Here is a 27,427-nt window from a genome sequence, read left to right on the forward strand (position 1 = left end):
GAATCTCATGCATTTTTAAGAGCCTCTTTTAGTTTTGAGCTCACAGTCACAGATTGTGTATTATGCTTGCTRATTTTATTTTAAAGAATTATGGTGACACTCCAAACAAGGGACTGAACGGCAACTGCACGTAAGACTCACACTTCATCCTACTTTTGAAGCTGTTGTCCGCAATTGACTATTTTAAAGGTAATTTCAGACACCGTTGGAAGATAAAACAGTGCAACTGCAGATTGTCAGTCAATGCTCACTTCAGCTGTTAATTGTCAATATTCTTATTTTATGCCAAGATACTGGTATAATTCTCTAATCTGCATTTGGATGACAGTTACCAACCAACTTTCCTGTTGTAGTGATGGAGTAGAGCTAAAAATTAGAATAACACCTCTTCAGGTGCTGTTAGTCTGAAAGAAACATACAAGTGAAGTGTATTCTGAAAGACGACATAACCAAGAGCAGCTAAGAGCATAAGTTATCCTGATAGTAAAATAGTGAGGGGGAGAATTAGTCTCAACCTTTCTTAAACTGAAAGTTTCTATGTTGTATGGATTTTCTTTGATGGCAGGAGTTCCTTGGAGGACAGGTTTCTATAATTTCTTTGTAGAAAGGAGAACCAAAATCTGAAATGTAAGCTATATTAAGCAAATATCAGCCAGGCAAAACTACCAGTTCCTGTAAAAAAATAGGAAAAATTCCGTCAAATGCAGCACTTCTCTCAAAGGTTATGGAATAATATTTTTCTAAGAAACTGAGAAAGCAAGTGATCTTGCTTGATCTGACACCATATTAATGAAAGCTGTATTATTGTAAATAGAGGAATGTTGTCCTTTTCAGGAACTATCTTGAGTTGGTGGCCAGCTCAATTGAAGACTGGGTGAAAGAGGAGGAAGTCAAATACCAACAAGAGAAGATGGCTAAGGAAATGGAAGCTCTTACTCTGGCAAAAGTCATGGCAGAAGGAGCTCTTGAATTTTCTACAGCTGCTGTCAAAAAAAGTGGTTTCCTTAAGAAAGCCAGAAGTGAGTGTCTTTCCATATTTAACCTAGAAAATTGATTCTTCATGTTGAATGCTGAGACCCAAATCTGTTCAGAGAGAATCTTAAATATTTTTCATAGGGTTACCATGTCTTGTAATCTGTATAGTCATAAAGATGTTTTGAAGATGAGTTAAATATATATTTATAAATATTCTGCCTCATCTTCAGTTCTACAAACTGAGGCTCTTAATATCAACATTTTATATTTAAAATAGTTGTGTTTATTTAATGGAATTACTGTCAGGATTACATGCAAATTCGAAACCATATTTTAGATGAGTGAGCGTAAGAGATGAGCAGTAATGCTCATGGTTTCAGATTTGCATGAAATCCTGACAGTAATAAATTCCTTCTTTTTAAAGGGTAGGAAGTCACAAGCTGTGAACTAGAATCTAAAATGGAATCTGGAATTGACTAGACTACAGAGCAAAGTTTAATTGCAAGCAGCGGTTTGAATAATGCAAATTATAAGCAGTTCATACAAAAACTATTGAGCAGGCATCAAAATCTGAAAATTGCTTTTCACAGAAGAGAACTTTTGTCAAAATTATATATATGTGTATATATATGGAATTAATAATGACTTTTTCTTATTTAGGCTTTGCTTTATTCACCTTCTTTGAGAGAAAACTTTGAAATCTTCCAGCACTAGAAATTAGCATTTAAAAAATAGGAATGTCATTCCTCAAGCCACTTAATACTTCCGATTATAATTTGGAAATGGAACAGACTCTTAAGGCTTTCAAGCTGTCACAGGAGCTAGAGTGGGTCTTGCCCACCTGGGGCCTCACTCCAGTTATAGTTCGTTATAGTTATAGTTCGGAAGAAATAGTCTGGCTGGGATATGAAGATGAGCACCAGTGTCTTGAGGTGATTTCAAAACTCATAAAGAAGCCAGATTTAATCCAAAAGCCTGTTGCCCTCATATTTTTTCCATCATGTTTTCTGTGRTTGCTAATTACCTTTACTGAGTTACTTATTTTCTTTTTGAGTTTGCTGCAAAGTCATAATAATAAACAGGGCATATAGTAAGTATTTCTTTAGTGACTGATCCTGTGAAGGTTCAGACAGTATTTATTCATGTTTTTGACTTGCAAGATTGTAGTATCTGTGAGTCTGGTATTGGGGTTGTTCTGGAGTTTGGTGAGCTGGTTAAAGCACTAAATCTGAACCCTGAAATAATGCTAATAGCAGTAGTATTAATAAATGCTGCTTAATGATTATTCAGCATTGCTCATCTGCATAAAAAAATGGTAACAGCAAAGTCTTCAACAGCAAGCAGCAGAGAGACAGTCTTTATATATGTTGATATATTGTTTAGCATACTTGTTCCTCAGTTATGAATATCAAGTAATATAAGGTATTATATACATTTCTTTTAACTTGAACAGCCTTACTAGTTTATCTCTAAAAATAATTAAGATATTCTTTATTCTACTTTTTCACGTCTATATTTTACTGTTTACTAATTTAATATTTATACTCGTATTAACTTATTTTTTTATTTAGTTTTCCATTCTTCTATTTTTTATTTATTCAATTTTCACATGTTTAGACTCATATTTATTCCCTGCTAATTTCTCAAAGACAGCACGTCAGTACCTGAGAGCATCACAGAGACCACTCTAGAATCTCAGTCCAACAAAGAAAAGAGTCCTTTTATCAGAGAAGGTTCTCTTAAGGTGAGGCAAAACATGTATGTTTCTGAAATGGGCTAAATAACACCACTTCTTCAGGAAGACAAGTCTTAGTCTTTCTGCTCTTGGCTTATTTTTTGTATACTTTATTTCTTGTTTGATTTAATTAGTACCTCACTGTTTGAGTTGTATTATTTTCTTTTCTTAAGGGAAGACTGTTTGGAGTTAGACTAGATGTTCCACAAGTAATTCATTATTGCAGTACAAGGAAAGGACAATTATGGATAACATCCTAATTTCCTTGAAGTTTTCTGGTCATAAGCTATGAAAACATAAGATCCAAATTCTTGGAAGTACTTATGTATCCAACTCCGACTTTCACTATCTGTCTTTGAAATTTAGGAACGTAAATATGATACCTCAGATGTAGGAGTTAAGCACAAATCTGCTAAATCTTACTGTTGGCACTATTCATTACACTAGGCAGATCTGACTTAATTGATGAGCTACCTCTCTGCGCTCTTTTTTTCTGACTCCTCACAACCTTAGTATTTCCCGTCTGTCTTACAGTATATAGAGTTCTGCGTTTAAAATACTGATACTGGAACACAGATATCAAATGGCGTATACTCCATGTACTCCACTTGAGCTGGGCTGGCTCACGTTACACTAATGCTTTATGTGTGCTTTGAACATAAAATGCTACGGAACACTAAATACTCCAAAAAATCTCAGATGTCTTGTGTTATCTTCCTGATACAAACTGATACTTCTGACATTGATATCTCATTCCTCTTTCTGTAAAAGAATACAAGCCTCTTATTTCACAGCTATATTTTGAGAATAAACCGATGCATTTTGATATGGTAATAAACATTGTTGAAAAGTGCATGACAAAATGAGTAATTCCCTAATGACTGAATGTGTATGATACAAATAATTATCTAATACCTCTCCAGTGGTCAAGAATGATTGATCATGAGGCTTGAATAAAGTAGTAATTTTATGCAAAAAATAGTACATAGTATTGTAAAACTGGGAAAATTTGAAAAACATGTGAGTGACTTAACCCAAAGGAAATGAAGTTCCTTTGAGTTTGTTTACTTGTACCCTTTTCAGCATGCATATCTGAAGCGTCTTGTAATACAAACAGAATAAGTCATTTGAATTCCTACCATTTTACATAGGCTTGGAAGGAGGAGCAGGATCAATTACTAGAAGAAGAACGACTTAAGGAAGAAAAAAAAGCAAAAAAAGAAAATCCAGAAGGTAAAAAGAAAGGGCAGGAGACAATAGTACCTGAAGAAAGTAAAGGTACCAAGAAGAAACACTCTAAAGAGAAAATTAAAGATGAGCCATCAAAAGCCCTTGAACCTGTGGAAGATTCCAGCATGCCAGAACCACCTCCTGAGAAAGTTTATAAGGTACAGAGTCATATTATTGCACCACTTTAGGAGAGGACTAGTTATTTATATACAGTCAAGATTCCAGCTGAGCTATCATCCATTGTGAAACTGGACTTGAGAGCAAATTAAGCCCAACTACATCTTGTTCAAATCCATCATTTTAGTAGCTGATCCTTTCCTATAGGTTTTGGAAAGAGCTTTCTGATGCGTAAGGCTATTCTGCATCAGACTGTCTTATTAACCTGGATCTTTTTTATGTGTGTGACATGAACATGAAGATAAGTCTGTTATATTTTTTTGCCTGTGGATAATATATTCATGGGATGAATTTTGCTTGAAAGTGTGGCTTTCATAGGTTAGGGTGAAAAAAGGGATCCTGAAGACCTAGTCCAGCTTGCCTTGTTCAGGGATTGCTAGACCTATTACAAGTTTTGGCTGTCCACATTGGAATTCAAATAAAAGAAGTTGCCTGTTTCTCCCATTTCCTGTTTCAAAATTCATGGTTTTGGAGTGTCCTAACACAAACTATTCCATCTATTACACTAACAGAGAGATATTTCTTACAAGGGAACTCTTCACCACTTGTGTTTAGACAGTGTTAAGGCAGTTTGCGCTGCTTTATATTTGCAGTCTAAGCCTTGTATCCAATGTGGTCATTCCAGGGTTTTCTTGTCACTACAAACTGTGCAGGTATAGACTTATAAAACACAATTTCAAAGATAAATAATATTTTAGTTTGAACTTGCTTGTGTATGCTAATCTAATTTTTGCTTGTTTGTGGCTATTTGAAAGGCATAACGTTCTAAGAATTGGATTTATGATGTCTAAGTTCCAAAATCTAGAGGGTGGAAGACTGAATCTTTATCTGTCCTGTTTGGGACGTACAGATCCCATGGAATAATACTCTGTCTCTTTGAACTTGGACAGATTTTCTCTTTCCCTCTCATTATACATTAAGCTAGCAGCCTACTTGCCACTCTTCCCTTAGTGGCTCCATATACTACTTAAGGACCAGATTCTGCCCTCGCTTGTAACAGGTTACTTCAGTTAGTAACAATGAAATGAATTGGAAAGCAGAGAGCATAACGTACCATGCATTTATTAAAGTCATGATTACGTTAATTAAATGTCTACAGAAAATGTTAACCAGAACAGTATGATCTTGATGATCTGTCCTGTGTTTGCCTCTTTCAAATCTTCTGCATTTAATAATTTATCTATAGTCTGAAACTTCTTTTTCCAGTTTCTTGGCTACAATACAGGGGAAGATCTCATTCAAGTATCAGGAACCAATCAGTATCTTTTTCCATCTGATGGAGGACAGATTGAAGTAGAAAAGATAGAGTTTGTGAAAGGTGATTCTTTTATTCTTTATTTTGACTCTTACTGACTTATGGCATAGTTTCTTTATTCATAAATGCCTTTTCACATTTCAGTAGTAGCAATTCATTAAAGACATTGTGATGGTACCATATAATTCTGTGTTCTTCTCTGTCACTACTGAAGTTCATATTTTCCTGTGATATTATAATGATTGATAAAGTATCAAAAAATTCAAAATGGAGAAAAATCAATTCCTGATCAATGGCAGCCAATGCAGGGTGTTCCGTGCCTGCATGTTCCAACAATTTTTCCAGTCAAAAGCAGTGTATCTAAGTAACATATTTATTCTGCAGCCTATCAGATATCATTGTCAGGAAGTTTTCTGAATATTTAAACTAAAGTCAACTAACCTTGATTTTGTCCTCTTGTTCTCCTACTAACTAYTATTTTTCTTTTTAGCATTTTATAGTTGCAGTTGCAGGTTTTTTGGGAGAGTTCTGAAACTTGGTGGGAGCAATAATTGAATTTCATTGCTTTGCAGGTCTAACTTTGGTAAAGGTGAAGGTGGTAAAGGACAACCACAATTTCTTCATTCATATCACAGACCCCAAGAAAAACATAACAGAAATTGAAGTGCAAGAAATGAATGAAGAACAGAAAACTAAAGCAGGTTAGTGGGTTAACATCACTGTTTTGCATAATTAATAGTTCAATATGTTTAGTAATTGGATGGAAACCTTACCAAGTAAAATGAAATAAATTAAATTTCTACTAGTTGCAGAAGGCAAATAGGTTCAGTTTTGCAGTAAATAGACACATACTTTCAAATGAAGAATGTGGGTAGGAATTGATGTTATTGGACATGACTCAAGATTACAAAGATACCAGTCTCTGTGAATGCATGGCTTTATTCCACCATAAGATGTGAGTGAACTATTTAGTTATTAGTGCCATTCATCAAGAAAACAAAATAACTAATGTGGACTATTTTAGACACTCCTATTTCTTATCCTGACTAGATTGTAAGTCCAGAGAAGATGTAGAAATATTTTTTCTGTAACCACACCTCTAGTTAAAATAATCTTTTGAGGAGTCTTAGAAGCTTGCAGATTTAGAAGATCTCCAACTTGTTAGAGCTGAAATAATGTTTGGAACTCTCTGAGGCAGGAGAAGGCAAAGATGGACCACTCCAGCTTCTTTCCTTGTGAACTATGCTGTGTGAAATGCTGGATTATCTGGCGAGGCAGATCTCCATAGCTGAGATCAGAATAAGACCCAGTCACTGAGAAACACAAGACTAAAAAATCCAGTTGGCTGACTAAAGTACCATCTAGAGATCTTATCAAGTTGTAGAAGCAAGCACACTGCAGGTCAACAAATGCAAAGCAGTCTCTTTTCCAAAGCAAGGAAATCACTGAAAAGAATTGCTGTTCCATTTCAAAGAAATTTTTTCATTGGTGGGAGGCTCTTTCAGAACTTAATGTGGCCTGGGAAGGCATAAATTTTTGCCCTTGAAAGGGAAGGTTTTCCCCTTTGATCCTTTCCTTAAGGGCAGTAGGAGGCAAGATAGGACTCAGTATCATTGTCTCTGCACTGTTACCTTGGGTGGGTCATGTGGTTCTCAGTGGTCCAATACTCAAGACATGGCATTTCTTCCCCCACCCCATGTGATGATTTCTCCTGATTACCTTGCACTAATGCCAAAGCTGGCCTTATTCTTGTACTTGAGTTCCAAGGGTACAGAGATGCCTTTGAATCTAATTTCTGAACTTCTTTTTCTCCTTTCTTGTACCTTCTCCTCAAGGTACAGTTGCTGTGACAATAGCTTAGGGACAGTAACTTTCATTACTGCGTAGGCTGTATATGAGAGGAAAGAGCAGTTTAGCATTCTTGTCAGCCAAGTAGCCCATGTGCAGATAGGAGAAAGAACAAAGGACCGTTGAATCCAGACATAGGATCCTTTGCTGTTCAAATTCAGAAAGACTTTTCATTGGTTATTGCTATTAAACCAGTTCTTACATACCTAGTTGATCAGAATGCAATTTGTAGGTGAAGCAGTTTACATGTGATATTAACACAGCGATATTACATAAAATGTTGCCCCGTGAGTGGAATGATGGGCAATGCACCATAGGGATCACCTTCATAAAGTTTTCCCCAGTCCCTTATTAATCTATTTTAGAAGTTATTAATCCATCTTGAGGTGCCATTGTTCACACCAGTCATTGGTTTGCAGGTCAGATGGTTCTAGTATGCATTGCTATCTTTAAAATTAATTCTAATTTTTAAAGGAAAATTGAAAAATCAAAAGAAATCTGTGAGCAAGTTTGGATCCTTTTCAGCCACCTTGGAAAATGGAATCCAGCTGTCCTTGAGCTATTATGGACCTACAGGGAAGACAGCAGGTAAAGTAAGCAAATAGAGGAGGATATTTGAGAACCATAGGGGGAATTATTTTTTTTTTCATATACTCCTTAACTCAATAATTTGTTGCATGCAATTCTGCCTTTCTCAACAGCTGTTGCTACATGGTGGGGAATTTTTAGCAAGACTTGAGATGAGATTACATTGTCAAGAATATTTTATGTTTCAGATTTCAAAATGGAGGGAGGTCTTCATGCTTTTTTTACTTACTGTGAAAACACAGCAGTGCAGGGAGAAACTTGCAAGTATTGTTATTAAGYAGCCCAGAAAAATCAGCCAATTAATTTGAGCCAAAGAAAATGTGATTTGCTGAGGAGTCTTCTTGGCTTTCCGAGAAATAATATTTTTGTTAACTTATATAGGTGATTATGGAACTTTTCATTTTATGTTAGGACTTGGACTTTAGGTTACAGTTGTGCAGACATAATGAGGAATTTCTCTCAGCCTTTCAATAAACACATTCAGCAACTGGAAGCAATTGCTTCACAAAACCACAGTGAAAATAGCGTCTGCTTTTACCAAGAGCTTTTTGTTTCCATTACATTTGAAAGGTCCCTGAAACCATCATATGGATAAAAATGAAACCCTTCTCTGATCAGAAGATAATCCCAGCATTCTTTGGCTCTTAAAATACGAAAACATTTAATTGAATGCATCTTTATGAGAACTGTGGTAAACCATTTGACTATACACTCAGTTTTAATTATTCAAGTACATTTTTCAAATGAATTACTAAAAAACGGACCTTTAAATTTGTGCCAAAGAGTCCACACTACAGTCCACACTGTAGTGGACTGTAAAAATTCTTGTATTATGACATAAAAGAGAGGCATATCTTATTAAACACCTATATGTCATCTCTGATATTCAGGCTTTTTCACAGTACCATAAGCTTCCTACTCTACATTAGAATAATCTTCACCGTGTTGAGTTTTAGTGCAGCACTGCTGACTGGCATTCCTTGATTGTTTGCAGTTTTCCTGTAATTGCTTGCTTATGCCTACACTCCCTTGGGGGTATTTGTATCACAAGTACTCTGAAAAATACTGTCAGAAAAAAAATCTGACCATGGCTTAGACTATGTTCATACAACATGCATCCCATGCAGAACAGTATGCCATGTAATCCATAGTTCCTGTTCACTGACTGGTTAAATTGGGCAGAAATCATTCATTTTCCCTGCATTAATAAAATAATTTTCTGGAAGCTGTCTAATTCTCATTTTCCTTACTGTTTTTCTTATTTTATCTTTTCCATTTTCCTTTTGGGGAATTTAAGATGATGAAAAAATGCTTCTTCTTTATTTCTTGGTTTAATTTTAGTGTAATTTTAGGGCAACCAGGGTAAATGGATAGGTGAGATTCTTGATGGGGGCAAGAATCCAACTGCCAGTAACAGCTGTTATTCCTAAATTCAGCACTCTGGAAAGTAGTATCATCCGAAATGAGCATGTTCCACTTCACAGCATGATGCTTGATAGCTAACCTCACTATAGGTAAAAGTTTGCTTGTAGATAAGATATAGCTTGCGTCTGGTTTGCAGTATTCTCACTGATATTTATACTTACCCGACAAGATGGACCACATTCACAAGTGATTTTATAGGTCAGTTGTCTCAGAGCCCTTCATTTCAGCTATCCTGCTTCTGCTTCTCCATGGAACAATATGTCAAAGTTTACTGCTCAGCCATTTCTATTCATTGTCCACATGTAGAGGGGAACACTGCTTGTTTATTCCTCATCCATGCTGTCTAATAAATGTATACTAGTATGGGCCCATGGAGGACTTTAAACTTTTCCTGTTTTATATAATTAGCTGAGTTTCTATCACTATCATATTACAAACAAAACAGATTTTTTTGCCTTGCTCAGCCTTCCAAAAGCCATAAAAGACTTGCAGCATGAATGTCAGTATCTGAGAATAAAACCACCTAACACAGCGTCAGATTCACCTGCTTCACTCATAGGGCGAGCTGATGGAAATGAGGATTTCAAAAATCTGTGTAGTTATTTAATTTTTCCTTTCAGACTAAGCATCATGAATATATTTAGATATCAGTGCATTTCCCTAATACTGGCACCAAGATGAAAACTGAAGTGAGCAGTTTGTTTCCCATGAACTCTTAAATAGGAGCTGATCACTAGCTGATCTAATAGTTCTTTCTAGTCTTAGATTCTTTTTTGAGTCACTTTGTTGTTCCCATAAATCCAGAATCATTCATAAGGCAAATGTTCTTGAACATGCAAGCAGCCTTTCTAGTAGTTTAGAACTTTATTTTTAAGCTGGTTTGTGCATTTTCTTATCTGCAACAATAGAAGCATTTATGCCACAAGCTTTCTGGAAACAGTGGACATGGACTCAGCCCTGCCTCTTTTCTTGTTCTGCCAAAGGTTTACTTACACTTCTTCCGCATTATGGAAGATGCTGTGATCTCACAGATCTAGAATGGTTCTATAAACATGCTTCTGTATGCAGTTGTTTCCTTCTTTGTCTGGATGTGATTTTGCTTGTTACTGGTCAATGGGTTGGGGGAGTTGCCTGATTTATTCATTTTCACATTAGAAAACATTGTTCATTGAAAGAAACAAAACAAAAAAAAAGATTTTTTTGGAAGTCTTCCTAAAGACGCTCTTGTGAAGAGCTGTCTCATTGCTAAACCTCATGCTTTTAGAAATTGTAAGCAAGTCAAGCCATTTATTTAGATTAAAAAAAGATATTCAGAAGCTGGTTTCTGAGATCCTCGTGCTTTGCTCGCTGGTGTTTTCAGATTCTGATCCATGTGAGTGTGGTTAAGATATAGATAACATGTTGCTTCATCTCAGATAGCAAGTTTTACAAAACAGACAAGAATGCAATTGCTTGAATTATCTGGGTGAGAAACAAGCTATTATTTTATGAGTTTGTAGGTCTGGGACTTAAGTTAACTTAAAGCTAGAAAAGGTGGTTAAAAAATCTATCAAAAAAGCATTAGATAGAGGGTGACTGGGTGTTTCTGATCGAATACAGGTATCAGTTCACTGAAACCAAACGATTTAATAGAAAAATTAAATTTGATTAATTTTATTTCAGTACAGAATTTTGAAAGGCAACATTTCCTGCCTAATGCTTTATGCTTAAGAATTGGGAGACTCAGCAAGACTACATCATCAGAATCTTTCTGAGTCATTATAGCAAAATAGAGTTATTCAGCCTAAAACTGCTGAAGTCAGTCTGTGCTGGATCAGTCTGTGATAAAGCATAGTAACACTGGTATTTTCCTAGACCCTAGACTCAAAAAGTCTTGATTTATAAAAATATTCTGGAGGGAAATTGAACAAAAAAGTTATTTTCTATTTTTGAGAGATAAATGATGAGCTACAGCAACCAACTATTTCAAGATTCTCTTTTCATTGGTGAGTAGCCCATCTATAGAAAGATTTTCCAAATAATTTCATATAATCAGTCCCTGTATATGATGCCACTTATTTTATTATTTCTAAGCTAAAATTTAGTGTATGCAATTTTATCAAAAACAGAATGGGGCCATCTTTATCTATGAGACTTTAATTGTTGCTTTAAAGATATTGTTTTCTCCTTCACTAGAAGATGAAACAGATCCTGGCTTAGCAACAATTCTGAACATCCCCTCTGTTCATATTCCAACTGTCATTTCTCCTGCTACATCAACTTCAGCAAAAAGTCATAAGTCAGTCAAACAGAAATCAGGAAAATCCCTGCCGTCTGCAAAAGGGAGCCATAGTAAAATAAGCCCTCCACCACCAGAAGACCTTGTAAAGCAGGAAGAAGGAAAGGTGAGAGAACAGACATTATCCAATGAATGTAGAAATTAATTAAAGAACAGAACAATGCCAAAATATAAAGTTAGGTAACAGAAACACGTGTTCCACTGAGAGCTTTGAGCTGTGCCTTTACAAATGCATAACAATGTATGTTGCTTCTAAAGGAATGTTTTACTCTTTTCATTTGTTCACAGATGTACATATTGGGAGTTGCTAATGAAGTTAGCCTTTAAGGTTCCATGATGTAGACCAATATGTCTTCTATGATCCATGTATTTGTGTCCATTTTGGCTTTACAGTTACATATGTTACATTATTAGTATCTCATTGCCTAGAACTGCTCTAGAAATTAATTTTTAGTTTAATCAAGTAGGCGCACCTCTGCATGTTTTCCAGAACCTGTGTTGGAACGGCTTTACCCAACTAGTAAATTAGTGGAAACAGTTTTGCAAAAACCTGGTCTGCAATTTAATCTTTTGCAGCTGGAGACAAGCCAGGGATCCACTGAGTCAGTTGCTTTTGCCTATGGCTGAAGTATCTCTATGTTAGGATTGGCATTCAGAAAGGATTGATGACATTTTAAAAGCAGATTCTTAATTTATGATATCGGACAATTAGCATACAGTAATACAGAATTTACAGGAGCCTGTGGATCAGAAATGACCATCAGTTATCTTGAACTTCTTCCATACGTCTCCTTGAGAAGTTTTTTGGGGGAATTAAAATTTGTGAGTGAGGGAGGACATATTAGTTCTATTAGTTCAGAAATAAGTCACCGTTCCCCTCTGCAAGATGACTAACCTAAATTATATCAAGTCATTATCTAACTATTGGTGGAATATTTAAGGCAACCACAAGAGGTTTGCCTGGTTCAGTGATCTCACAGACCAGCCGAAGTATTGCTTACATGAAAAATTCTTGAAGAACTGTGTGAGGAAATATTAGCAGGATGCTGAAAGTGGATTCAGGAGTTTGCCATTTGAACTGATTTGTTCTCTTTTCTATTTTGACATTGTGTTCTCTGAACAGCACTCCAGAGAAGAGGAGAAAGAAACATTAATAATATTGAGAAGCAATTTAGTCAATACCAACTCAGTTTAGGAGAGGAGAATCTTCTGAAAATAGGCATAATCATAGCACAAAGCAATAAGATCCATAAACAGTTTCACATAATGCTAATGCCCTAAAAAATACTGTCTAGAATAATTCTTTAATGCTAGTTATGATAAAAAAACTCTCCCTTTTAAGCCTAGTGATCAAGTTACAAAAGAGAGTATCATTTCTAGATATGTACTTAGGTTTGTTAAATGTTGTTCTTAATATCTTTACAGACTAACTACAAAGATGTTTTAAACATATAATAGTGTGTTTTAATTTTCCTCATGCTTGACTCCATCTTTAATCAAATATGGCCAAAATGATGGAGAAAAAACTGCTAGCTGAATGTCCTGGTTCTCACCCTCAGCCAAATTTAACACCAGCCTGCTGTATGTATTAGAATCATAGAATCATAGAATGTGTAAGGTTGGAAGGGACCTCTGGAGATCATCTAGTCCAACCTCCCTGCTCAATCAGGGTCGCCTAGAGCACGTTAGACAGGATCACATCCAGGCGAGTTTTGAATATCTCCAGAGAAGGAGACTCCACAACCTCTCCTGGCAACCTATTCTAGTGCTCTGTCACTCTCACAGTRAAGAAATTCCYCCTCATATTCAGGCAGAACTTCCTGTGCTTCAGTTTCTGCCCGTTGYSTCTTGTCCTGTCACATGGGACAACTGAAAAGAGTCCAGCCTGATCCCCTTGACACCCTCCCTTCAGATATTTCTAGATGTTGATAAGATCCCCCCTCAGTCTTCTCTTCCGCAGGCTAAAGAGGCCCAGCTCTTACAGCCTTTCCTCATAGGAGAGATGCTACAGCCCTCTGATGATCTTTGTAGCCCTGCACTGGCCTCTCTCCAGTAGCTCCATGTCTCTCTTGCACTGGGGAGCCCAGAGCTTGACACAGTACTCGAGATGAGGCCTCMYCAGGGCTGAGTAGAGTGGCAGGATCATCCCCCTGGACCTGCTGGCAGCAGTCTTCCTAATGCACCCCAGGATACCATTGGCCTTCCTGGCCACAAGGGTACATTGCTGGCTCATATTCAACTTGTCGTCCGCCAGGACTCCCAGGTCCTTCTCTGCAGAGCTGCTTTCCAGCAGGTCAGCCCCCAGCTTATACTGGTGCCTACCGTTATTTTTCTCATTACTTTTTATTACTTGTATTTTATTACTTTTTATTACAGTCATTCCTCTCACTTGGTTGCTGCTTCTTCATAGAATGGGAGGTGGTGTATAAAGAGAGTGAGTGGTGGCACCAAACAATAGGTCTGCTATCTGTTCCTACTCTATTTTCTCTTTTGTTATGCTCCTCAGAGTTTCTCCATGGAAAATTAACACTAGTCTATCCGCTGTGGTGGCTTTCACTTCCAAAAGTACTTCATCAAATTCTACTTCAGTTCTTGTTACCATTTTCTTGGCCACTGCCCTGAAAGGGTTTGACTAGCTTCTGGTCTAAAGATCTGATCAGTCTTTTTTTCAGAACTGTGTCTTGGAAAACCAGTCTTTTGTCTGTTTTGGCTACTTTGTCTGCATCTCTCAAAATCACCCTCACTATGACCTCACTAGAGATTTATCAAGTATCTTCTGAGCTCCCCTGGCCAAGTGAGTGGCAGACTGAGAAGATATTATCCTGTTCACAGAGCTGGACTGATCTATACAAAGGGATGGACAGGGTGATATGGAAATGTAGGGTTAAATGCCAAGCAGGTTTATTCAAAACAGAAGATTGCTTCCAGTACACAACAAATGCAGGAACTCAGTAATTAGAAAGGCAAGAATGAATAGGTACTGAGAATTATAAGAATGGCCTTGGAAGATTCTCTAAACACAGAATAACTATGCTGCTTCCATGGTACCTAGTGGGTGCTGTGGCTCTTGATTGACCGTTGCTTCTATCCATACCCACAAACAGTCCTGCTGACGTAATTTCAACAAGATTAGCTAAGTATTTAAAAAGCTTGAGGAAGGAAAGTGATTTAGAAATTTACCAAATAACACTCAGTGCAACATACAGCATTTGTACGGTAGAAACAAACCCTATGCAAAGAAATCCCTCTAGCGTTATAAGTCTTTCAGGGAGGTATCAGTAAGTTCCTCCTCTTCTTCCAAAAGACTTTTTACTATTTAGTTTAGAATCTATCAAGTTCAGTAATTTTTTGGTGTTTTAATAAAAACTCTGAAAGACAGAGAGTATACTTGTTAGTGTGGAGGGCACAATGAGAGTCTGCAAGTATTGTGGAGGACAGGATTAGAATTCAAAAATCATCTCTCCAAATTAACAGAGAAATAATCTGGCAAAGAGGTTATGATTTAGTAAGAATAAGTATTAGGTTCTACGGTTACATGTAAATAATATATAGATATAGAATGGGTAGCAGTTCTGTCAATAGGAGTTCTGTAGTAAAAGGTCTGGGAGTTGTAATGAATCACAAGCTATACATAAGTCAACAATGCCATCTTGCTGTGAAAAGGGCAAACACCATATTGAGATGAATAAACAGGAGTATAGCCTGGGAAATACATGAAATAATTCTTCCATTCACGGCTAGTGAGGCCTCAGCTGTAGTATTTTGTTCAGTTATGGACACTGCACTGTGAGAAAAATATGAGCCCTATTGCAGCGATTCAGAGGAGAGCACCAAAAAAGATCAGAGATCTAGAAGACTTGACCAGTGAGAGATTACAGAATCACAGAATCATAGAATGTGTAAGGTTGGAAGGGACTTCTGGAGATCATCTAGTCCAACCTCCCTGCTTAAGCAGGGTCGCCTAGAGCACGTTAGACAGGATCACATCCAGGCGAGTTTTGAATATCTCCAGAGAAGGAGACTCCACAACCTCTCAACCTCTCCTGGCAACCTATTCTAGTGCTCTGTCACTCTCACAGTGAAGAAATTCCCCCTCATATTCAGGCAGAACTTCCTGTGCTTCAGTTTCTGTCTGTTGCTTCTTGTCCTGTCACTGGGCACCACTGAAAAGGGGCCCCGTCCCCTTGGCACTCTCCCTTCAGATACATATACACATTGATAAGATCCCCCCTCAGTCTTCTCTTCCGCAGGCTAAAGAGGCCCAGCTCTCGCAGCCTTTCCTCATAGGAGAGATGCTACAGCCCTCTGATCACCTTTGTGATCAGCCCTACACTGGACTCTCTCCAGTAGCTCCATGTCTCTCTTGCACTGGGGAGCCCAGAGCTTGACACAGTACTCGAGATGAGGCCTCAYCAGGGCTGAGTAGAGTGGCAGGATCATCCCCCTGGACCTGCTGGCAGCAGTCTTCCTAATGCACCCCAGGATACCATTGGCCTTCCTGGCCACAAGGGTACATATTCAACTTGTCATCCACCAGGACTCCCAGGTCATTCTCTGCAGAGCTGCTTTCCAGCAGGTCAGCCCCCAGGCCTGCAACTATACTCTGCACCACTGACAACAACCCTCTGAGCTCTGCCTTTCAGCCAGTTCTCAATCCACCTCCCTGTCCACTTGTCTAATCCACACTACCTGATCCTGTAGGAGGATGTGATGGAAGACAGTGTCGCCTTGCTGAACTCAAGGTAGACAATGTCCACTGCTCTCCCCTCATCTGTTCAACCAGTCATTCCATCATAGAAGGCTATCAGATTGGTGAAGCATGATTTCCCCTTGTGAATCCATACTGATTACTCCTGATCACTTTCTTTTTCTCCATGTGCTTGGAGATGACACCCAGAATGAGCTGTTGCGTCACCTTTCCAGGGATGGAGGTGAGGCTGACCAGCCTGCAGTTGCTGGGGTCCTTCTGCTTGCCCTTTTTGAAGACAGGAGTGACATTGTTTTTCTTCCAAATTAAAATACTTAGTTTGTGTTTATTTGATCTGGAGTTGGGAGACAGGACAGCCTGCTACAAAGTTAAAGGAACATCATCATCTCTTATGCTTGCCCATATAATCAAAGAAATTAAATATAATTGAAGAAATTAAATAGTCTTCTGCAAGAAAGATTTGGGCTGACCAACAGGAAAATCTTGCTCATGTTAAGCAAGGTAAGGCACTGAAGTAGCTTGCTTAGGAAAGCTAGGAAACCTTCCAGCCCTGGAGACTTTTAGAACAGGTTACAGTAATGATTTTTGCTAAATGATAAATATAGACATCATTTTTTACCATTAGACAGGGAGAACCACTGAAGGTTACTTTTACCCTATTCTGTGACTGCTACCCCCTGATTCCATGACTATGATATTAAGACACTGAGGATATATTTAGTTAGCCAGTAATGCAACATACAATGTTCATCTATATGTTGTCAAATATGCCATCAAATATACAGGATTCAGTACGCAGAAAGACAGGTGGCAAAACATCTGCAAATTTTTCCCAGGAGAATCCTGCATAATTTTTGTAATATTAGCTGGTCCCCTATGCATGCAGTCAGAGTCCATCTTTAAATACTGCAGCAGATTTCAAAGGATCATTCTGCTGTTCTTAGAAATCAAGAACAGAGGATAATATCAGGACTAGTTCTCTCTACTACATCTTTCTGCACCCCAAAATTGGCTGTTTTCATCTTGCAGGATTAGAATTCAAAAATAATAGGGGATTGACAACAAAGGGTCCGTTGTGGTATTCTTCTCAAATGTTCCAGGGTCCTCAAACATTCCCTAGGTCATCCTCATCTTTTCTGGTCATCAGGACAGCTTCCACCTTCAGAGCAGTGCAAAGACACATCTTTGACTTCCAAGGATTCCTTCCTGTCCTCTTCTCAGGTCAATGCTGTATTTGCAGTAGGCTGGAAGTATTACTCTACTTATCTTTTGTGCTGTTTTAATGACTTTAGGTAAAATAGCTGGTGCAAATTCAGTAACTATTTCACTCTCTTCAGTTTCACATTTTTCTATTTACCATCATCTCACCCTGACATTGTGCACAGGTTTGCATAAGAACTCAGCAAAATGAAAACTGGAAGAGTCTGTTGGTTGTTGTTTTTTTCCCCTAAGAACAGTGACATAGAGTAAGGTAGCACAATCAAAGAAAATAATAAGCTAATGTTTCCACTTCAGAATCCATAAGCTCTCAAATTCATTAAAATGTAGAAAACACCTTTTTGAAGTATTTTGGTGCAGGTGAAATCTGTAGTCTTAATTTTTTGAATTGTTGTAAGCTGTGGAGTAAAACTAACTCACTTTTCATTCTGTAGGTGGAAGTGGAAGAAACAGCTTCCCAAACACAAGTGATGTCAAATTTTCCTGCTTTCCCAAGTTTGAATGTCTCCTGTCCCAATGGACTAGTGTTAACTTTCCTTGGTGAAAGTTTTGAAGGTTAGTTTTCTGAACTACTATAGAATCAGGAATTCTTAAAGTTAAAATTACAGCAAAAGAAAGTGATTTCTGCCTTCATGAGTTTATATATAACAACGTAAAATTTTGATCATCTCAGGTTATTAATCTGTTGTAGTGTCTATTTGATAGTAATCTCAACATAAACAAATAATGGTTTAGTGCAAACATATAAAATCTGGGATTGCAGGTTGTTGAACATAACAGATTGGGGGACAAGGAAGCAGCAACACTACAAAGAACTTGGGAGTCATGTTGGATAATCAGTTGAATATGCATGCCTATTGGAATACTAATTAAAATGAGCTAGTTCAATTTGTAAGTGTGTATACAGAGGAATCTTGAGTGACAATAGGAAGGTTGTTATGCTATCTGTATCCGTACCTTCTTTGGAATAGTACATCCTGTTTTACGTTCATGTTTGGAAAAATTCAAAGAGTGACAAGAATGATTAAAGGATTGGAAGACGTATTTTATAGTGAGCTCATGTCACCAGAGAACTCAATCTAATTACCAAAGGAAAGGACAAAGGATTGACTGGTCCTAGTCTGGAAGTTACCCACAAAGGAGACAAAATCTTGATGATAGCTTGTAAACACAGTATACGAGGGTATTACAAATTTTGGAGACTGGAAATTGAATAGTGGTACTTTTACGCTAGTTTTAAGATTTATGCATTTTTTTAATGTTTGTTTTAATTGTGATAGATTCTCTGCTACTGGATATTTTAAAATCATATTTGGTTTCTTTTTTAAAATATATGATCTGTTTTAAACAGGGATTACTTCAAAGAAGTCCTTTGGTTTATGCCATCCAATAACCCTTTCTTCCCTTATCTGTGAACTACATTTTGAAGAATGCTCAGTTGCGTGGCACTTCTAAGCTTCTGTGTGTGACAAAGTCTTCTGCAATGATTTGATATTTGAATTTTTGAAAACTAGGAGGAGATCCATCGTTGGCCATCAACTGTAGTAATCTTTGGCTTTTTGTAGTCATGGCATTAGATTTTGAAGCTGACTAGTATCTATTGTGAATTACAGTGCGTTTTAGATTTGTCATCAGGTCAGTTTTAAAAACAGCCACCTACAGTGCTCATTTAATGCCTGTGTGCAATAGATCTGTCCAGTCCGGGCTGTGTTGGAGCTACTGAGTCCATGAAAATGCATCAACACAAGTGCAGAAGTGCCAGTGCATCCAGGAACATACGAGATTTATCACACATATCAAGTACATGCTTGCAATCATTCTAAAGGATCCTCTGTGTGAGATACAGCATAACAGTCATCAGAATCATTTGTATTCCTGGCAACTGATGAGACAACAGTAATATCATCCTGATCTCCTAGGGACCAGCTAAGCGCCACGTCCAGTATATATAAATAAATAAAAAATAATTAAATTGTGTTAAATTACACTAATAAATGTAGCATGGTGCACAAGGCTCCAGCACAGATTTATCATCATATGGGAGAGGAGTGTCACGATTTTTTTGGTCATGTAGACTAGAATTACTAGAARAAGCTTCCCCCACTTTTCTTCTCAGACATCCCTTCCCTTTCCATATCAATTTTCTTTTGTCAGCTTAGGGTAAATGTGGTCATATGATCTGTTTTGAAATACAATAAAGAGAATGCACTGGATTTTCGAATGTATACGATTTGGCAAGGAGCTTAAGTAGAAATACTGAATAGCTGAGGGGAACAGAGCTGTTATGGAGGCATACTTGAAGTCTCCTGGCACAATTACATATTATGCTTACTAGCATACTCCATGCACTGCCATAATTTATTTTAAAAAAATTCTTTGTTCAGATCAGACGAAATATGTTATTTCAGTTTCTGTACAGTCTCAGACTTGGTGGAACTCATTAGCTTTTTCACCATTATGAACAGTGACAGTTAAGAAATTCCTTTTGTGTATTTTTTGCCTTTTAAAATGTCAGCTTTTGTACTAAATCCAATGTCAGCTTTCGCTTACTTTCATCTGGAAAAGACAGGCACCTCTGCAGGAGTATGCAGAGTATCTGAGTAGATAACTGCTTTGAATTGTCCTCTGAGAAGGAGAGACTGTCCCTCACTGAATGAATTAAAGATTCTCTCTGCCTAAAAACTGAGTATATTATATAGACATTGTAATGCTGGGTGTTTAACGTTGTTTGAATGTCTGCTGCACAGCAGTAAGTCATTCAGAATTTGTTTTCAGATTTGAAAGGTGAAGCTACTACAACTGAAGCTAAGAAAGAGGTGGTAAAGGAGAGTGAGGCCAAAGCCAAGGAAGCAAAGGAAGAGGAGGCTGAGAAAAGTGAGACCATAGCAGATGAAGCCAAGGAAGGAGAGATCAAAAAATGTGAGGCCAAAGCAAATGAAGCCAAGGAAGGAGAGGTCAAGAAAGCTGAGGCCAAAGCAAGTGAAGTCAAGGTAGGGGAGGTTGTGGACAGTGCAGTGAAGGAACATGAGATTACAGAAGGTGAAATGAAGCAGGAAGACATCAAAAGAGAAGAGACCAAGAAGCCTACTCTGGAAATTCTGGTTAGGCAGAGTCATCCCCAAAAGATAAAACACTCTCATCTATATACAGCAGTGGTAAAACAAGAGGTGTCAAGAGTCATCACCAGTCAAGGAACTGTCATAAAATACATGACAGACGGATCTAGCCAGGTATGTTTAGTAGACTTCATTGGAAGCAGCTTGCATGTGATTACCCTTGAACTTGTATTTGCCAGCTGAGACAGAGAAGTGTCCAATTTTTAGATGTAGGAGTTAAGTAACCATTGAGCTATGCAGCAGTATCAAGGCTAAAATGTTCCTAGCTTTGTTCAAAAACTTAGACCTCTGCAAATTTTAGGCAACCTTGGGATTATGGAGTACCTGTGTAGTGTATTGCAAACTATATTTCTGGACTTAAACATTTCAAATGTGAATTAGTTGGGAATTAATTGGGCTTTGCATATTCTTGGCATGATTCACAAAAGCATCCCTATGTTTTTTCACTAAACAGTCATACATGATCCAGAAATGACCTGAACGATTCTTCAGTCCCATTGACACAATTAGGCAACGTAAATTTTCATCAAAAGGATTCTTTATATTCCCAAATACCTTCTTTGTTCATTCATATTTCGGCTGCCCAGAGTTCTGGCACATTTTAGGTGCTGTAGGCTAGATACTATCCTTGCAGATACTGTGCAGTCAATGTACTAGCAACCATTTTCTTAAAGTCTAAGACTCTATGTAGAATTGGAAAAGAGATTAAAGGAGGACTGTTCTGTTTTGACTCAGAAACTGTCAAAATAACTGCTTTAGTTTTTAAAGTATTTTTACAGTTTAAGTAGACTACAACTCCTAGTACGAATAAGGATTTATTGCATTAGATCTTAAACTATTTACCCAGCATCTCATTAAAGTAACATGCAAAGAAGCTAGCTGCTCTTAGTCTGTATATTCACAAGCTACTGTCTTCTGACAGAAGAATCTAGATCTCCTGTGTCTAGCATGGTGATACCACAGTCTTTGTATAAGAGTGCCTGCTTCTTTATATTAATTTGCTGTCTTTGAATCATGACGGGTAAAGTGCATATAGACAAGCACTCAAAAAAGACATGGTTAATTGCATTACATTAACTATCACTCTTGAGATGTGATTTTCGTTAGTGTTTCAAACTATGTGTTTTTCGTTAGTTTTCCACAATGTGCCATCCTTTTCCTTACAACATCCATACTCAGTATTTGCAAATAAATTTAGTGATGACTGGGGTATTCTAGGCTTTTTCTACCATACAGAAACACTAGGGAGCTGAGAATACTCAAACAGATATTGCCCCAGGGAACATGCATATAAAGAGTTAAATGTTAAGGACAACATAGCTCAAAAAACAGTTATAATAAGAAAAATAACCATGGCTTCTTCTGTTAACTATTTTGGTTGCTAAATATCAGACTACACTCCTAGAAATTTGCAATACCCGAATAAAGATCAAAGTGGTGGTTCAGATGTGTTACCACTGCTAGAAAATCTTGTATTCAAAAAAGCCATCGACATTTGACTAATAATTTTGAATTGTCTTTGCTGTTTTATTTTATAATGTTATTTATATTTCTATTTATAGAATAAATAATTCAATTTATTACTAAATGGAATCCCTGATGATTACATGTGAACTACAGGAGTTATTAGTCCTTTCTTTTTGTGAGAGCTTCTCTATTTTCTTGTATTGATTCTGAGTCTCCTACTTTTTCTTTCTCTATCATCCACAATATCCAGGTACATACTGATTTGCTCCATTTTCTTTTGATACTTTCTGTTATTATTTGGAACAATTTTAGCCCTATAGTATGTCTTTGGTATTCTATAGATTCTGTTTGCTGATGGCACAGTGTGCACGAGTCCTGATTCTGGCCCAGTCATACCACGACCTCTAATTCCGGATAACATCCAACCATTACAAGAATCAGAGCCTTTGCCAGAGACCAGCACTAAGAAAGGTAACATTTCCAGAACTTCAGGCAGATTTAAAATTAGCAGGGGCTAATGTTATTTAAGAAGGGGCATTTTTCTTTACTCTGAAATTTCTGCCAGTGTGAAAATACAATTTTCTGTGCTCAACTACTGTACACAGCTTATCTGTTACTTCCATAGAAAGTCAGTTTTCTTACATTTCAGCTCCCTTCATACATGCAAGGACTGTCCTAAGTAAAAGGGTGCGTGAGAACTACATCAGTAACATAGTGATTCAAAGGAAAGTTTTTTAAAAGAAATCCTTGTACCTACAATAGTGTGAAGTCCTTGTTTTTTATATGTTACACAGTTTTTACACAGTTTGTGGTATTGAGAAATGCTCCTCTTTAAAAGGATAGTGTATCACGGAGGACTTGCTATATTTTTCTTTCTCATTGTATGTATTTCTGGGCACCCACTATTTGTCATTATCAGTTGGTTTTAAGGATCTGTGGTCTGCCCCAGTATAACCATTCTCATATTGTTAAGTGTTTGACAGAGAAAGAACCAAGTACAAGTTTACTTCATACTTTGGAGACTGGTCCCAGATCATTGTCAGTGTTACATAGTGAAAAGAATAATTATGACTGGTCATAACACTTCACTGGATTTCGTTGGCTCTTACAATTTCATTGGATCTGCTTTGGAAGCGTATGAACAAAAATTGCTGACAAATAGAAAAGTATCTGATAAAGAGACTTCTAAGTAACCAAGTCCAGTCCCCTGTGCTTAGAACATTCCCTAAGATACCTAGAAGGATGTTGAGAACTTCTCAAACATCTATATACACAAACATATATACATGCTTTAACGCTTTAGACTCCACTCTGGATCATTCTGCTATCCCATGTCTACACTTAGTCTGTTTCCTTTTCTTGGACATGGGTGACCAGAATTCTTTCTAGTATTCTTAATCTGTCTAATAAGATCTCTCTGTTACCTTTCACAATACAATCTCCATCTCTCTTCTTCGGACTCACTATAGGATTGCACTTGCCTTTTTGCCATTGCAGCGGTAACTTGTAGTCATCCTGTATTTGACTGCTACCTCCAGGTCTTTCTCTTCTTCTACTGTCTTGCAAACTGTCTAAAGCAGGAACTATTTCTGTTGGTCCTTATTGCATTAAACTTAGTTCTACTAGGTTTTATCAAATACCATTTATGTTAGTCCTCAAGCTTATTTATAGGATAGTTTTGGGTGCATTTTTCGCTGTAAGCCATTCAGAGCTTTCAAAGTCAGCTTGTAGGCCTGCAGTTGCTAATTTCTAAGGTAGCCTGGCTTGCCGGAAGAAGCAGCTCCTAAACCAGCTCTCTGTAATGTTCTTGAAATTGTGATGGGTCTCAGGATTTTTTCTTTTTATATTTCCATTTTTCTTCTGCGTGGATGATGCTTTCCAATCTCATGTCATAATCAGATGTCATTAGCATGCTGTTTACTTTTTCTGCTGTGGTCATTAATGAATAAATTAAATAAGGTTGGTCCAAGGACACATCCTTAAGTAACAGCTCTTCTATATTCCCTGTAGCCTGATAAATCGTTCTTTCAACACTGCCAAAGCCAATACTTACAGGAACTTTTCAGTTTACTAATTTCGGCCTTTGCCTTAGAGTCCAATGCAGAAATCTGATACAAGTCTGACACAGAAATTTTTGTTTCTGCAGGAAAGGGCAGCCACATAAGCAGTCTATCAAACCCAAACAAGGATGAGTTGTTTGAAAATGCTGTTCAGGGTCTGGTTAATACTGAGCAACCTAAGGAGAATGAGTCAGGAACCTGGATAACAACAACGCCTTCAGGCTTTCAAGTGGGCACTGAGGGAGCAAAGCGAATGGATTTAAAGCCACTCTTATTCTATCAGGCAACTGATCCAGCTGATGGAACGGTATTATAATTTTTGTGTTATAGTCGCACTGTCTACTAAGCTAAGAAACATGGCTGCTACTGTAAGCAATGTAGAGCTTGTTCATTGAACACACATCTTTCAGGCTGTGTTACTGTACAGTTAAAAATGCAAAAGCGTTAGATTCAGAAGAAAATGTGTATCTTCAGTCTTTCGAACTGATAAAGTTATAGAGGTCTAGCTTCTTCAGAGTTTTAGTATGTAATGTATTACTGATGACACTGTGACAGGTATCTCAGAGCTAATGTAAATCAGTATTCCTTTATTATATCAGATTATGACTGTACGAGATGATGCAGTGATAATAGTTGAGAAGCTGGATGGCAGCAGAGTTGTAGATCATGCTGATGGTACTAGAATCACCACTTTCTTCCAAGATTGTGAAGAACTTTTTGTACCTCAGGATGGTGAAGAAACAGGTAAAATCGAAAGGGGAGCAGCTCTCTGCTATATCTTGTGAAGCAGATAATTGTCAAAATACACTAAAAAAGGCACATAATGGTACCATAGGTAACAAATCCAATAATACAGTCTGGGCTTAGTTTCTCTGCTTAGTCTTTTTTCCCCTCAGTATTCAGTGCAAAAATTACACTTTAGCTAGCAAGCAAATTTCCTTTGTCCCAAGTGTACACTTACATGACCCATGTTCACCATGAGACCACAGTGCCTCCTGTTGGTTCTTAAATGTTCATTGCCTTCTCTCCATCTTCCCTGATACCAACAAGTAAGCTGATTTGCTTCTTAACTGAATAGGTGTATGAGGACAGGGCATCCTCAAATTCCCCAGGGAGTATGTAAACTCTCCATCCTTGAATATATTCAAAATTTGGTTGGATATGACTCTGGAAAATGTCACACCTACAGAAGTGAAATTTGTATTTCTCTGAAACAAGTGAGGCTAATGATAATTTGTATCTCTGCTGACTGTCAGTATACTCTATATGTTTCGTTCATTTGACGAACCAGTTCTGTAATTAACATGGAGTGTATGTTTACTGGTTGGACATCAGGCTTATTGTGTTCAAATGCAGTAGGAAGCTCTGGTTGGGTAGGAAAAAAACAGTTACTCTGGTAGACAGGAATATTTCCCTGTGAGATTTTAAAAATCAAAACAATGGCCTTGAACTGATGTCTCTATTCAATGGAAAGACAGTAGCTGGATTAGTATATCAGTTTGATGCATTTTCCATGGCTTGTGTTGCTGAATAGGAATTCCTTCACATCCTAATACTTTTATCGCTGGCATAAGGAATTTCAGTGGTCCAGTCTGTATGTTACACATATCCAGATCGTTATGGTTAATAATATATGTGATAAAGTTAGTCATAATCTCTTGGCCAGCCACAGGTGATTACAGACATTTTTAGCTGTTGGATTTGCCTATATTAAGTGCACGATCCAAAAATGTGAACATTGCGTATTACTTATATAATATAAAACTATGTGAAAAGGGAGATTTTATGAAGAAACATTTATCAAGGTCTTGTACAAAGGAGATAAATGCCCAGCCTTATGAGAGAAAAGCAGATTGAATCTTAAGACTTTTCCATGGTCCGTGTATTCCTGTCTAGTTGTTTTGTATTAATTCTTAGATAAACCTTCAGAAGCCATCACAAGAAAGGTGAAATGTATGCGAGTGGAGAATCCTGAGTTTGCTACTGTTATAACAAATTGTGAGGACAGTACCTGTTGTACCATCTTCGGAGATGGGACATCTATTATAGCAAAGCCACAAGGAACATACCAGGTGGGAATTATTTTTAGTCTGTAATAATTTAATTAATCTTTGTGTTCCAAATGCCATGTCATCACCATCAGCTTCTCTCATCTTGATTATTTTAACTCCCCCTCTGTAGCCTTCCCAATTCCTTTGACTCCATCTCTTTTATACTCTGCCAATACCTAGACATTTGCTCACAACTATATAGTTCTTTTTTTATTTAAATCCAAATTTTAAATTGCCCTAATTTACAGAAAATATTACATAGATTGTCATCAGCCTATATGCTGAACCTCATTTTTCTTCTTTTTTTCCCTCCAAAGCAGATGATTTAGGAGTAAAGGTCTGAGAGCCATTCTCTTGATTTGCATCTATTCTTCATTTTCATGTTACATCTAAATTGAAGATTTCACCATTAAGGACTGAACCTAATTCCTTTTCACTTTGACAGGTTTTACCCATGAGAATAGGCTCCCTTTTCATTGATGAAGATTGTTCAGCAGTTTATACCCATGAAGTTTATAATAATAATAAATTTATCAGCAAGCAAGAAGGGAAGCAAGCAGGGAAATATGTTATGAAACACACCTCCAGCACTATTTGTGAGGTGATGGATCCTGAAGGAAATCTTTTCAAGGTAAAATACATAGAAGGAAATAAGTTTTTGCATGTTGAAGAGTATTATCTCATAAACATCTTTCAAAGTGAGCTTGTAGGCTTGTGGTCACTAACTCCTAAGGTTGCCTGGCTTGCCGGAAGAAACAGCTCCTGAACCAGCTCTCTGAAATATTCTTGAGATTGTGATGGGTCTCAGGGTTTTTTCTTTTTATATTTCCATTTTCTTTAGAGTAAATCACACAGGTTGAAATAAAAAACATGGTCTACACTCTACCTCACCTCATAAAAACTCTCTAATCTGCCTGGTAAGACAGTTACCATTATAAGAACAATGATTCAGTCTTTAAAGTAATACTGGTTGCACTGTGATCCTTTCTCACCTAAGATAGATATGTTTGCATTAGACTAGTATTTAGTTTTGAGTTCAGGAAACATTGTCTAGTGGTCTGTGATCTGCATATGGTTTTCTCATTAAGGCTTATTATTTTTTCATGAGTCAGTAATATTATCCTGTGTGTGGCATCAAGTAACATTGTAAATCTAAACATGACATCCTCAGAGTATCCTTTCTATTGTTGCAGTTGTAATCATTGCCATTTTTTCCAGATTCCTGTGAAATTGCACTAAGACTCCATTGGACATACACATCATAATACACTTATTTAGTTGGTTTTCTAGGCTGGA

General features: G+C 37.3%; 1 protein-coding gene across 1 annotated transcript in view; it reads left to right on the forward strand.

The window, feature by feature from the left end:
• SPAG17 (sperm associated antigen 17) overlaps positions 1-27,427 on the forward strand; it is a 106,813-nt gene that overhangs the window by 52,339 nt on the left and 27,047 nt on the right. The window contains exons 18-31 of the mRNA XM_085324524.1: positions 835-1,019; positions 2,625-2,719; positions 3,862-4,098; positions 5,324-5,435; positions 5,945-6,073; positions 7,695-7,808; positions 11,409-11,617; positions 17,872-17,992; positions 20,213-20,667; positions 22,362-22,491; positions 24,167-24,387; positions 24,680-24,824; positions 25,998-26,152; positions 26,577-26,762. Coding sequence (XP_085180650.1) covers positions 835-1,019; positions 2,625-2,719; positions 3,862-4,098; positions 5,324-5,435; positions 5,945-6,073; positions 7,695-7,808; positions 11,409-11,617; positions 17,872-17,992; positions 20,213-20,667; positions 22,362-22,491; positions 24,167-24,387; positions 24,680-24,824; positions 25,998-26,152; positions 26,577-26,762 — 2,494 coding nt within the window. The remainder of the gene's footprint in view (positions 1-834; positions 1,020-2,624; positions 2,720-3,861; positions 4,099-5,323; positions 5,436-5,944; positions 6,074-7,694; positions 7,809-11,408; positions 11,618-17,871; positions 17,993-20,212; positions 20,668-22,361; positions 22,492-24,166; positions 24,388-24,679; positions 24,825-25,997; positions 26,153-26,576; positions 26,763-27,427) is intronic.

The sequence above is a fragment of the Rhea americana genome, unplaced genomic scaffold (genome assembly GCF_003343005.1).
Source record: "Rhea americana isolate MKP2758 unplaced genomic scaffold, rheAme1 scaffold_92, whole genome shotgun sequence".
Taxonomy (NCBI): Eukaryota; Metazoa; Chordata; class Aves; order Rheiformes; family Rheidae; genus Rhea; species Rhea americana.